At 36.2% G+C, this 14966-nt stretch overlaps 1 protein-coding gene across 1 annotated transcript; it reads left to right on the top strand.

The window, feature by feature from the left end:
* The first annotated feature begins 5380 nt into the window (after positions 1–5380).
* On the top strand, positions 5381–6729 carry LOC116013073 (protein RKD2-like). The gene is made up of 3 exons (XM_031252734.1): positions 5381–5493; positions 5607–6060; positions 6565–6729. The coding sequence occupies exons 1-3, from the start codon at positions 5381–5383 to the stop codon at positions 6727–6729; spliced, it is 732 nt and encodes a 243-aa protein (XP_031108594.1).
* Positions 6730–14966: the final 8237 nt, after the last annotated feature.

Raw genomic sequence — 14966 nt, 5'->3', positions numbered from 1 at the left:
GTACGATATAATAAATGGGGAGAAAGTTGCAAATAAATACTTAAATAGACGAACCCCGAAATCCTGAAGATTATGCGCTGAAGACTTATGATTGTACTCTCTTTTTTTCCCCTTAACTAAGTTTTTCTCATCGGGTTTTCTTAAGTTAAGGTTTTCAATGAGGCAATCAGGAAGGTTGTTGTTTTCAGGGGGAGCAACAACATACACATAAATTATTGGTCCATAAGACCACCAACGTAACTCTTGTAAATTAAATCCCGAAGATTAAACGCAGCAAGTTATGGTTGTACTCTTTTTCCTTAACTAAGTTTTTTCCCACTGGGTTTTCTTAGTGTAAGGTTTTAATGAGGCAACCAGGACTATATATGAGTTTATAAATATCATGTACTCTTTTCTTCAACTAAGTTATTTTCCGACGTGGTTTTCCTAGTTAAGTTTTTAACGAGGCATGAAAGTATTTGAATATACCATTCATATACATTGTACTCTTTTCTTGTCTAGGTTATTCCCACAGGATTTTTCTAGCAAGTTTTTAACGAAGTAAGGTGGTGGACAAATAATGTCCAAGGGGAGTGTTATAAAGAAATGCATTTAGTGGCCATTATTTTGTAACTGTTGTAACGGTCACCATTATGATTGTTATATATATGTCCTTTGTAACTTGTACACAGATGATGAAATGAAAACACTTTCTCCCTATTTTTTGTTCTCTCCCTGTCTCTTTTCTCTTTACCTGCAACTGACAATGTTCATCGGTTAGAAGCTAATGGTCAACAGGCAAACTGCATTACAACATTAATAATATATTAATACAATCTTAATTAACTAAACACATATATAATTTTACACTCATGTAATCTCACATTACCTTTCAAAAATAACCCGATTATCTAAAATAATCTCATATTCAGGTAATTTAACACAACATTAATATTTTGCATTTTGGTTCTTTGAAAAAGTGTAACAAGTTTAGCGCCAAACTCTAAAACGAATGGTCCGTTAGTGAGGCGGATTAACCAATAGGCTTACATTAAATTCTGCAATCCAATGTTTTTCGACACCCATCACTTAGCTTCCTGCATGCCTTAACACGTTTATTTCCAATCACCTACCACAAAACTGAGTTATTTTTTAACTTTAGTGTCCGATATTCTGTTATCTTCGTATTTAGTTATCTTGTGATAACTATATGAAAAATTATAATATTTGTCTTGTGATAATTATATTCAAAATTTACAATTTTGATAATTTAATATCAAATATAATATTTGTCTTTTGCGTTGAAAATTATCTAATTATGCATGATATTATATCAAAATCTTTAACATTTCACAAACTAATTAATACCAAACATTTATATTTTGTAACAATTATACCCTAATTAATTAACTCTTTCTACTTCACAAGTAGAGTTCTCTCCCGGCCCTTTCCCCAAAAGGTTGAATCTCCAATCCCAAACGTCTCCAAAAATTCAGCTCCGACAGAACATTTGGCCGGGAAGATGTAAATCACGGCTCATCAGCACACAGGGTCAAATTGCTTGTGTGCACAAGGAATCTGTCCACTTTAATTTGAGCATAATCCTTAGACTTCGACTACGTTACTGAGTTTTGAACATTGATCTCTTGCCTCGTGTAGAGTTCCGATTTCGGATCCCTCGGATCCCTTTGTTACAACCAAAAGTTGATTGATCCTTTAATTTCACTCAAAATCTTGATAATGCTTTGATGCCTTTTGAGTTTTTGGAGCTTTGAAAATTTCTTAGTAATGTAGCTTTGCATGTTTAGAGGCTGCATTTGTATCCTTACTAATTTTAATAATTCTTTCTCTACTTCCAAACCTTCTACCTAGAAATTTGAATTGGCTGTCGACATTTGGTAGCTTATTAGGATATAACAATATGTTGTTTGGATCACATACTATTCATGTTCTACTGGATAGGATATCAAAGGGCGACAAAGTATTCCCATATGGATTTTGAGACAGAATCATTCCAAGATTCAAACAGTATATCTTTTTAAGTTGGAAGAGAGTCAAGAGACCCATACCATCTCTTTCACACCCCAATAGATTTTTGTACTAAAAAGTTACTTACAACTTGACTTCCTTGAAGCTAAATTTGATAAATTATTTTTTGACTTATTAAAGATAAGAAAAAAGATTTGAGGGTTCTATTTTCTTAGATATAGTAGCTTTTAAATAGGAATATCAAAATCTATTTTCACTTTATTCTTAACAATTATATAGAGCAATATCCAATCTAAGAAAAATTCAACAAAACCTAACATTCCAAAGTTGACACACAAATTATTTTAAAAACTACAACATGATATCATTTTTTTTTTGAAAGGTAAACTTCATTAATAAGCATTAAGAACGATTACAACAAGGTTCAATGAAATGATAAGCCATTTCATGCAATCTGACATAAAAACAATTTTCCTAGCTAAGCTAATGAAAATTTGATTCGCATTAAAATGTATTAAAATGTGTACTTCTTACCATTGAAATTCAAAACTAAATCCTTAAAAAAAAAAAAAAATTGGGTTGATGACAACTACAGATAAATTTCTGAGATACATGTAAACGCATTTAGTGGATATTTATAGTGTTGAGAGTAGTACTTTTAATTACTTTCTAGTCCATCCTCGTTAATTGTTAACTTTGACCCTATATATTGCACCAACATTCATGCTTAAGCTTAACATACCCATATTATATTATTTAATTTGTTCAATACAACATATATTCACGCTTTTAAACTTTAATTCCCTGCCACTATTTCAAATTTGTCTTCATTTACTTCTTTTATTTAAAAATAAATAAATAAAAGATTTTTTTTTTATAAATAAAGCAACTTACATATGATCATCCGATCCGAAAATTTATATCATGGACCAGGGTTCATATAGCATTATAGATCCTGGATCCAAATGACGAGTTACAAAATTCATACTCGTACGTATAGAATTTCATAACACAAATTAAAACACAAAAAATCACAACACAAGGCACATACACGTATTATATATTTGCTTATTTTACAAATATGAGTTTGGTACATAATTTGTAATCATAGACAAAGAAATTTTATAACACAAAACATATAAATTCATAATATAAGACACCATTACTAATTTTTTTTTATATACAAAATTTCATAACACAAAATACAAAAACTTACAATAAAAGACACATACACATGCACCAGAGTCCACAATGCACTATGACTCAGGTCCATGGTATAAGGATGGATCTCATTGCACACCCATAAAAAATGGTTAAAGGAAAACTCTTCCCAGAGTTACGATAAGCATGTATCTTATATCAGATTACCAGTTCGCATAAAAAACAGACAAGTATAACAATTGGGTTTTGCGACTTTTGTCTAATAAAATCAATGATAAGATCTTATGTTTTCGTTCTGAATTATTTGAAATAAAGTGTAATATCCTAATACGTTGTATAAATATTTATTATAGTATGCATATACACGGCTTACGTGGTTAATTAAGAAGAGGGTAGGGATGCATGTTAATTAATGACGCCGGCCAGCGTGGTACATGGACCTCAAATCTTTGATTATATTGGTAATTACATTCACCCCACCCCACCCCCCTACGCCCATATTTTTTTTAGGAATAAGGCTCAAATTGGCCACTGAACGTAACTTGAAAGTGCAATTAGGCCACTGAACGAAAAAAATGTGCAATTAGGCCACTGAACACTTCAAATGCATGCAATTTCACCTGATAGCAGGTTACCTTCCATTTCATCAGGTTGCCTGCTTACATGGATGGTGAGTTGACATTTTAAAATATTTTTTAATAATAAACTTTAAAATTAAAAATTAAAAATTAATTAAAAATATTAAAAATAATATTAAAAATATTAAAAATAATATTAAAAATATTAATTTTAATTTTTATTAAAAATATAAAAAATTAAAATTAATATTTTTTATTTTTTATTTTTAATATTTATTAAATAATAAACTTGAAAAATAAAAATTAAATTAAAATATTAATATTAAAAAAATTAAAAATTAATAGTAAAAATATTAAAAATAATATTTAAAAATTAATATTTTTTAAAATTTTACTTTTTATATTTATTATTAAAAATTATTTTAAAATGCCACATCACCATCCATGTAAGCAGGCAACCTGATGAAATAGAAGGTAACCTGCTACTAGGTGAAATTGCATGCATTTGGAGTGTTCAATGGCCTAATTGCACATTTTTTTCGTTCAATGACATAATTGCACTTTCAGGTTACGTTCAGTGGCCAATTTGAACATTATTCCTTTTTTTTATTATACATTTATTGGAATATATACACATCGGATTCTTTCATGAAATGATGAATGTTTAATGGGGAACAAAATATGTTAAATTACCATGCAAAAACTTATGTGAAATCGTCTCATGTATTTTTGTTCGTGAGACGGATCGGGTCAAGATGAAAATATAATACTTATACTAAAAAATATAATATTAATCAAAAATAAAATATTTATTAAATTAGTTATATGAAAAAGTGCAATATTTTTGAAGAAAAATGTAATATTTTTACATTTTAATTTGAAAGTATTACATTTTATCATATAAGTAACAAACACTTGTCAACGTTACTTATAAGGGAAAGTATAATTTTTTTTATGAAAAATGTAATACTTTTACATCAAAGTGTAAAGTATTACATTTTTGTTTAAAAGTATTATGTTAACAAACACTTTATTCTTAATTAGTATTACATTTTCCAATATGTATTACATTTCTATATTGACTCGACCCATCTCATGAATTATCTGTGAGAAGGTCTCACATACAAAAGTGTGACCCATTTTAAAAAGGCTTGTTAAATTATAAAACAAATTGGAGTTGCGTTTGATTAACAACCACGTTAGTAGTACCATTTCATTAGGACAACCCTAATCAAGTTGGTTAGACGTACTATTGAGTTAGTAACTACAATGTTTTTCTTAATTTGAGTCAGACACCTATCAGCAACCTATGCACGCCTCAACAAAATGTCTGATAGACTAATTGTGCAACTCGTAATTTACATCTGCATACAACGACTCTAGGGTTTAGGTTCGCGTGGACTTAAGATTAGTCGGACGAAACTGGTATGATGTAAGTATAAAAAAAATGTTTTTTTCCCTCCAATAAATTTGGGAGCATTACAAATGGAGTATATTAGTGATTAGATAGTGGGTTTAATTTAATAATAAAAATTGAAAGAGTAATAATGAGTTCACAATTAATACAGTCCACAATACTAGATAGTGTAACTCCCACAATCCTCATCGGCACTTACTCCAAGCCATTTCCTCTCCCATATTTATACCCTCTTCAATTCCCCCCCACTCTCGCCATGGATCCAACACCGTTCAACAACGTTGTTGTTCATCCCAAACTCGAAAACCAGAATGCTAATGCTGCTGCCGCAGATTGGTTATTCTTTGATGACTACTATACTAATCTCATGTAAGCACAATGAACGTAACTTTGAGTAATTTTAGTTCGGTCTGTTTCTTTAGTTTATATATATATATATATATATATATATGTTGATCCCCGCAGTATTATATTTTGTGTAGGGCGACATGGGAAGAAGAATCGGGGTTTTGTGAAAGCTTCAATAACAACTGTGGCGGCGGCGTATCCAACATTCTGGGCGACTTGGACTACGATGTGGGAGATTTAAACGTGTGGGACTATGATGACCCTTCAGCAGCAATCTTCCAAGAAGAAGAAGATGGAAGGTGTGGGAGTTCAGGAGGATCCAACAACAATGTTAATAATAAAGAGACGATGAGGATAGGAGGGGTTAAGAGGAAGAGGAAGGTGGGAGGCGGCGAAAGGTGTTGCAAGAAGCCTGCTGCGTTGGAGTTTGATGAGATTCAGAAATACTTTGGTTTGCCGATCACGAAAGCTGCCAAGGAGTTGAAAGTTGGGCTCACAGCGTTGAAGAAAAGGTGCCGGGAACTCAACATCTCGCGCTGGCCGCATCGTAAGATCAAGAGCTTGACCTCCCTCATTCACAACATTAAGGTATGTTCATATCAGTGTTGTAAAAATGGGCTAGATGCTAGATGCTTAATAAGCATTAGAAGTCCCTAGGTTAAGGTGATTTCAGTCCTAGGCTACTCTTAGTGGCAGCCAACTAATTAACCAGCCAATTAGGTGTCGAGTTGGGCACTTAACTCGGCTTAGTCGGTGTCCAATTAGGTCAAGTTTGTGCTAATTTGGCCTAGTGATTTTTTTTGCCTACTCTGCTACTCTAGCCATGTACTCAACTAACCATCTAATATATAAAGTTGACTAATTTGAGGATTATAATAGTTTAACAACTCTCTTTCCCAAGTGGAAAAGATTGAGACAATATACTTGAATTATTACTTGGAGGTGCCTAGGGGCTAGGCGTCCCGGGTGCCCAACTAGTGCTTGTGCCTTCTGCAGCATTGATCCATATGCATATGCATGCAATCAATTATTATTTTATATTTATATTTATATTGGTGATTATTAAGTTGAAATAATATTGTACATATGTAGGAGTTGGGGATGGGTAATGAGATTGAGATGCTGGAAGAGCACAAGAGAATGGTGGAGTGTATACCAGAGATGGAGCTGACTGAAAGAACAAAGAAATTGCGGCAAGCTTGCTTCAAGGCTAATTACAAGAGAAGGAAGTCGTCTCTACCCGCCCCTTCTCATTAATTCGATCTATCTTCTCCATCATCTTTAATTAACTTGTACGTTTTCTTCGATCTACCAATGTATGTACGTACGTACGTGTTCATCATATCCCCGACCTCTTCAATTCTCACCTTCAAATTAAATATCAAAAGCATATATAATGTCCGCCCTCTCATCTTTTCTCAATATCTATCTATCTCACATCATTTTCATTTCCTGCGCCTTGCTTCAGTTACGTTATACCATGTTTAGATTGGTACGCATATGATCTTATCACCTTTGACATGGAATACATAATCAACTTGTTTCCTATCTTAATTCAGAATTTAGTATGAAGCTAGTCTACCCATTACAATTTACAAATTTTGATATATATATATATATGTAAAAATGCAGCACACTGCACCATATTTAATGGCGTATTTCCGAACACTTTGTGGTGGGGAAGCACTGTCCGCCCAGAAATCTAACCCTATATGTATATATGCTACTTTAAATTAAATTAGGATATATTAAGGTTCTTGTTTGAATGCAACTTCCATGATTTTTTGATTTTTTTTTTTTTTACATCTAAATCGGATGGGATAACATTTAAATGTTGATGGAATACTTCGCTCAACCCAAATAATTATTTTCTACTCTCAATCTCATCTAAATGATTAAATATGTTGAAGTTTTAGAGCATCTTTAACAATGGTTTATTCAAGGTTTTTGGAACTGTGAATGTACACTTGGAAGAAAGAGAAATGAGGAAAGAGAAGAAATGAGATTGGCCTGCAAAGTGTGGTTATTAGAACAGTAAATGGACCTGGGAATTCCAATGCAAAATTACACGCAGCTCGCGTGAACGGCAAGACGTGCGCCCAGCTGGCGCGTGTGCTGCACTCCTCTGACTTTACTGTTTTTTTATTTTTTCTTTTTAAAATCATATTTGTTTTATTTTTTTTTTCTCCCTTTCCATTTTCTCTTTTCTAATTACACTTACACTAACTAATCAAAAATCACAAAAAAAAAACTCTATTACTAAGGATGCTCAGATTATCAGAGATAAGACATCAATGGCATTGATGACTCAACCATCACACCATGCAATAAATATATCCCTCATTACTGTTTTATACCCTCTTCCTCTCATTCTATGTGTAATTCAATTAATAAAAATTTACTCAAGTTATTAATAAGTTAAATTTTTGTAATCTTTGATTTTATAACTTTAGAGTGATTGTCAGTTGGCCAACACAATTGATTGGACTTAAAAGAAAACAAAAGAAGGATAAAAAATTAAAACACATGAATAAGTGTGTGAATTGTTGTTAATCATGTTAATGCCTTAGGATTACAAATCCCTAAAATTACCGGTCGTTATACCGTGGACCGTGCTCGCTGATACTATAAGTCATCTCAAAAGATAGTGCCTTACATTATTTGTTTTTATATTATCGAATGAAACTGTAGTTATATCGAAATGTAACTGTAGTTGTGTTGAAATGTAACTGCAGTGTATATGAACTGATACTGAATAACAGTTTCACATTTGTGTTTTTATATTATCGAATGAAATTGTAGTTATATCGAAATGTAATTGCAGTTGTGTTGAAATGTAACTGCAGTTGCGTTGAAATGTAATTGCAGTATATATGAACTGAAGGTGAATAGCGTGGAACGGAGATGGTTTCATCTGTCTATTTTCATTAATCAAAACAACGTCGTTTTGATCCATTGTGGACCGCGGTCCACGATATAATTTGCCTAAAATTACACTTACAAATTATCGACCAGCATCCTCCGATCCGGAAAGACCGGTGATTGACCACCTAAAACAACAGGATTGTTGAATTCCTAATTTAGAAAAAGGTAAGTAAATAATTAAGGAAAATATTCTTCCCCAAATTGCAGTCCTAATCGTGAAACTGATGCGTAAAGGACTCACCAAATGCAACCATAAAGCCCCCCATAAATGTCCCTAAGCGCCTTATCATTCATCCTCAATCGAAGCTAAGGCCGCTTGTCAAGCACTCGGCCCGAGTCTGACTAGTAGACCGTGCTGAGGATTGAGGCCAGGCCAATCACTTAGTCTCTAATACTATCATCCAGTGTCATGCTCCGATAGATATCTAAAACGTACATCTTTAATTTCCAATCAATAATCCATTTCTCTCTCGTTCTTCTGGAGCCAAGGAATCTATATTATTACAGATTCAGAATAGGAGTGGAGATCGAGGAGCGGCCACCAAAAAGCAGCACTGTTGATGTTCTGTCCCATTTTTGAATCTGTAACAAAAATCTGCAGTTGAATTCGATTAATAATTATTTTTAAAAATTCATGAATCCTTAAACACCAAAAATCAACATTCGATTGACAACAACACCGTACCATACCATCTGGGTATTCTAGGCGGCATTAGGGGTTACATATTTTCATTTTTTTTTAAATTCTTCTTATTTGTCCTCAAAAAGTGAAATTCTTGACTAGGTCCGATGGGATACCCCATTCAGTAAGTTTAGAGTACTAGTGTTTTTTGGCACAACAAGAAGTTCACCACGTTGGGTGAAAGATGAAAGCCCCATGCTAGCCCATTAGATGGTGGACTAGCTAGTGTCTGATTCTCACCAGGAGTATATTACATTGGGTGAAACTCTTAGCGATGGCCTATTTGCTTATTAGGATTTGATCTTATATCCTTACTGACAATTTCAGGAACCAATTGCGGTTTTTCTTTTCTTTTCTTTTTTTCATCATTAAAATAGTTACAAAATACTAATTTTATTTTTTAACAATATTTCAAAATTTCTTACATGCAGGTAAAGATACCATACCAAATAATATTTTGAAACTCATGAACGAACCCGGATTAACGAGGGTACAAGTTGCTAGCCATTTGCAGGTAACTAAAATCAGATTATTATTATTAGGACTCTTAATATAGACTACTTCTAGTCTTCCTATAACTCTGTATTAGTATATATTTATTTCATATGTAAACGGATACTATTGATACACTAAATATACAAACCTAATCTGGTATCATCGCTCGGTTATTCAAGGTTGGAGTTTTAGAGCATCTTTAACAATGGTTTATTCAAGGTTTTGGGAACCGTGATTGTACACTTGGAAGAAAGAGAAATGAGGAAAGAGAAGAAATGGGATTGGCCTACAAAGTGTGGTTATTAGAACAGTAAATGGACTTACGAATTCCAATGCAAAATTACGCACAGCTCGCGTGAACGGCAAAACGTGCGCCCAGCGGGCGCGTGTACTGCACTCCTCTGACTTTCCTTTTTTTTTTTTCTTTTTAAAATCATATTTGTTTTATTATTTTCTTCTCCCTTTCTATTTTCTCTTTCCTAATCACACTTACACAAACTCCTCAAAAATTAAAAAAAAAAAAAAAAAAACTCCATTACTAAGTATGGTCCGATTATCGGAGATAAGACATCAATAGCATTGATGACTCAACCATCACACCATGCAATAAATATATCCCTCATTACTATTTTATACCCTCTTCGTCTCATTCTATGTGTGTAATCTATACTATATATGAAAACAATATCCTCCTCCCAAATTTTCCCGCCCAAACTTAGTGGCATTTTAGTAAAATTATTTATTTTATTTATTTATTATTTTATTAATTATTCATATATATATTTATTCATAAAATCAGTCAATTGCTAAGAACATACCAATTTCCTACCAATTTCATTCACCCATAATTGATTAATTATCCATATATATATTTATGGTAATATTGTTAATATTATATTATTTACCATTCATACGTATTATTGTATTAACTATCATTTAAAAGTTAGGAAAAATATATTTTAATCTATATGTATAAAATATATTATTTTATATTATAATTATAATTATAATATTATAATATTATTACGCTCCGGTGATCACTGCCCGTAAACTGGTACCATATTTTCAGGCTTACCTCCTCCGAGTCCTCACAGATCAACCATTAGCGGGTGTCCTGCGAAACTCAAATTCCTCCGAACGACTAGTCAAGTGGGCAGTGGAGCTCACGCAGTATGGGATTGAGTACCATCCGCGCCCGTCCATAGAAGGTCAAGCGTTGGCCGATTTCATTGTAGAATGTACAGCACAGAGCACTGAACAAAACCCCAAGGCCCCTGTAGAAGGGGATTGGTGGGAAATGCATGTTGATGGAGCTGCCAACCAACATCATTGTGGCGGCGGAATTATGTTGACCACCTCGGAGGGTTTCTGCCTATATTACTCGTTAAAGTACGAATTCAAAGTCTCTAATAATGAGGCGGAGTATGAGGCCGTGTTAGGGGGGTTGCGATTGGCAAACGCTCTTCAGGTTCAGAGGATTCGAATTAAGACCGACTCCCGTTTGATAGTCGAACAAGTCACCGGAACTTGCGAGGCGAGGAATGAAAGACTCTTGGGGAGTTTGACGCTTACGAATTGGAACATGTGCCTCGTACAAAAAACGTTGAGGCGGACATTTTATCTAAGATGGCTCTGGGGGGAATACCGGACAATCTTCTGAGGATCTGTCAGACTAAGCGAGTCCATCAAGCCAGTATCGATCCCAAACCCGCCCGGGAAATCGCTTGCGTTACTGAACACGTAGATCCGAAAGAACACCTTGAAATATTCTGGATGGAAGAAAGTAAGAGGTACAAGGAAAAGGGAGATCTTCCCGATAACCCGGCCGAGGCGGCCAAGATCCAAAGACGGTCGCCGGCTTACGTGCTGGTAAATGGACATATGTATAAAAAATCATTCGGAGGGCCTCTTCTGAGGTGCCTCCTGCTTTTCGAGGCCAGCCAGGTCATGGAAGAAACCCATCGAGGAATCTGTGCAGCCCATCAACGGGCTCATACTCTAGCACGCAAGTTAGTGTTACAGGGGTATTACTGGCTGACGATGGTCAAAGATTGTATCGATCGAGTGGTAAAGTGTGCGGTGTGTCAATCTTTCGCACGGAAAGACACTCGGCCAGCCTCTTTCTATACCCCGATCACGGTTGCTATCCTCTTCTCTAAATGGGGAGTCGACATTGTGGGTCCGTTGCCTCAAGCACCCAGACGGCTTCATTTCTGTGTGGTAGCGATAGATTACTTTACCAAATGGGTAGAAGCCAAGCCCCTGGCAACTATTACCAAGTTCCAGTGCCGGAAATTCCTGTGGAAAAAAGTCATTTGTCGTTTTGGGCTTCCTGAGCATTTGGTTAGTGACAATGGACGACAGTTCGATTGCCAGCCCTTCTCGGGTTTTTGTCAACAATACAGGATCTATCACACGAACGTCTCCGTGTCCTACCCTCAAGCCAATGGACAAGTGGAAAACGTTAACCGAACCATCGTGGATGGAATTCGAAGAAAATTAAGTGATTTGGGAGGAGTCTGGGTCGATGAGCTGGATTGAGTTTTATGGGCTTACCGGACGACTCCGCGTCGGGCAACCGGAGAAACCCCGTTCTCCCTAACCTACGGGTTTGAAGACAAGGTACCCGCTGAAATCACTACACCTACCCATCGAGTGTTTCAGTATGATGATGATGAGAATGAGGTGAGTTTGCAAATAGAAAAGAATTTTCTGGAGAAAGGAGGGATGCGGCTTATGGACGAATGGCCGAGTATCAACAATCGGTGAAACGCTACTATGATAAGCGGGTGAAAGAAAAACAGTTTCGAGAAGGATATTTGGTCTTAAGAGATAGAAAGGCTAGCCAGCCCAACCAAGGAAGAAAGTTTGCAATCAAGTGGGAAGGTCCTTATCGGATCCGGGGGGTAGTTCACCGTGGGACTTACCGATTAGAAACCATGGAAGGGCGAGAGATAGAACGAAACTGGAATGCGGTCCATCTGAAGAAATTTTTCCAGTAGAAGGTTATGCTTTAGAAGATTGTAATGAGAGTTTCCTAAGATTAATGAAGTATTGAGTTTTTCGCAAAAGCAGCCTTGCAGTCTACTTGTTTCAATTGATGAGCTAGGTTGAGATAACCTAAGTCCAAGTGACCCATGATCACTTCTGGACGAATAAGTTTGGCAGTCCGCCTGCCTCGATGAGCTAGGTTGAGATAACCTAAGTCCAAGTGATCCATGATCACTTCTGGACGAGTGAGTTTGGAAATCCGCATGCCTCGATGAGCTAGGTTGAGATAACCTTAGTCCAAGTGATCTATGATCACTTCTGGACGAGTGAGTTTGGCAGTCCGCCTGCCTCGATGAGCTAGGTTGAGATAACCTAAGTCCAAGTGATCCATGATCACTTCTAGACGAGTGAGTTTTGGCAGTCCGCCTGCCTCGATGAGCTAGGTTGAGATAACCTAAGTCCAAGTGATCTATGATCACTTCTGGACGAGTGAGTTTGGCAGTCTGCCTGCCTTGATGAGCTAGGTTGAGATAACCTAAGTCCAAGTGATCCATGATCACTTCTGGACGAGTGAGTTTTGGCAGTCCGCCTGCATCGATGAGCTAGGTTGAGATAACCTAAGTCCAAGTGGTCTATGATCACTTCTGGACGAGTGAGTTTGGCAGTCCGCCTGCCTTGATGAGCTAGGTTGACATAACCTAAGTCCAAGTGACCCATGATCACTTCTGGACGAGTGAGTTTAGCAGTCCGTCTGCCTCGATGAGCTAGGTTGAGATAACCTAAGTCCAAGTGATCCATGATCACTTCTAGATGAGTGAGTTTTGGCAGTCCGCCTGCCTCGGTGAGCTAGGTTGAGATAACCTAAGTCCAAGTGATCCATGATCACTTCTGGACGAGTGAGTTTTGGCAGTCTACCTGCCTCGGTGTACTAGGTTGAGATAATCTAAGTCCAAGTGATCAATAATCACTTCTGGACGAGTGAGTTTGGTAATCTGCCTACCTCGGTGAGCTAGGTTGAGATAACCTACGTCCAAGTGATCCATGATCACTTCTGGACGAGTGAGTTTGGATTCTGCCTGCCTCGGTGAGCTAGGTTGAGATAACCTAAGTCCAAGTGATCCCGGATCACTCTTGGACGAGTGAGTTTGGCAATCCGCCTGCCTCATTGAGCTAGGTTGAGATAACTTAAGTCCAAGTGATTCGTGATCACTTCTGGACAAGGGAGTTTGGCTGTCTGTTTTCAGGTAAGAAGTAGCAGATGACTGAGGGACTCAGCCAGTCTCTAAGTCCAAAAATTTAAAGCAAGTCATAGGAAACGGAAGAGTCAAAAGTAAAGGAAGGTAGTCGTTCATTCAAAATAATTATAAAAGCCCTGCTACTAACAAAAGCAGGCCTGGCAAAAAGTTTGGAAAGAAAAAGGCGACATGGGTTAATTTAACCCTCCGAGTTGCCACCAGTCTCCCCCTCCGTTGGGCTAGTAGGGGGAGGGTCGCTGGTGTTTCCGCGAAGGCGGGAGCGGCGTTGTAGATTGATCGTTGTCAAAAATGAAGTATACGGGTTTAGATTTGTCGTTCCGCTGAGGATTGGGGGTTATGGCACGTAATATGCAATCACTAAACTAGGCACTAGTACAAGGAAATCAACAAGAAGCTAAGCAAACGACAACAAGGTAGAACAAACACACATAAGCAATAGATAACTGCAAAATAAAGAAATAGGACTCAAGTTAGGGGCATTACCATCTAGATGATTTAACACTTAAGTTTGGGGGAAGAACATTAACCATATGTTCTTGAGGCAAGCACAAAGGAATCCAAGTTTCCACAAGGATTAGAACAAAGGTTGCCCCATTTTCATGGTGTATCAACCTAAGTTCTTGAAGAACAAAAGCTATTTAAGCCCCAAATCTACCCCTATTTCCGTAGAAGAGAAAATGGGTTTGAGATTGGGTTGGCTCAAGTCTTCCATCCAACTTCCATTGAAATGAAAGACTTTCCAAAGACACAATAATCATTGGCCATTAACTATTGAAAGATAGAAATAAACCCAATTCAAACTCAAGAACCCTAAATGGGTGTTCATCCCCTTTTATGCAATAATCACATAACAAGCATCAAAATAGATAATACAACCCTAACTCAAGCCCATAAACTAACTACTCATGATTAAATAGCATAAAGAACACAAAGACACAACTAATAAACATAAATCTTGCAAAAGAAAAGAGATAAAGGAAAGAAAACTTCTCTATTGAAATGGGTGGAAGAATCTTGCAATCCAAGCTTCAAATCCAAGATTACAAGCTCCAAAAGTGTTAAAATACATAGATCTAAGCCTAATCTAACCTAAAAATATGAAAGGGAGTGAATGAGAGTGTTTAGGGTTCAACCATGGGTCAAAA

This window comes from Ipomoea triloba, chromosome 3, assembly GCF_003576645.1.
Source record: "Ipomoea triloba cultivar NCNSP0323 chromosome 3, ASM357664v1".
Taxonomy (NCBI): Eukaryota; Viridiplantae; Streptophyta; class Magnoliopsida; order Solanales; family Convolvulaceae; genus Ipomoea; species Ipomoea triloba.
Note: the sequence above shows the minus strand (reverse complement) of the source record. Positions and strands in the feature narration are given on the sequence as shown.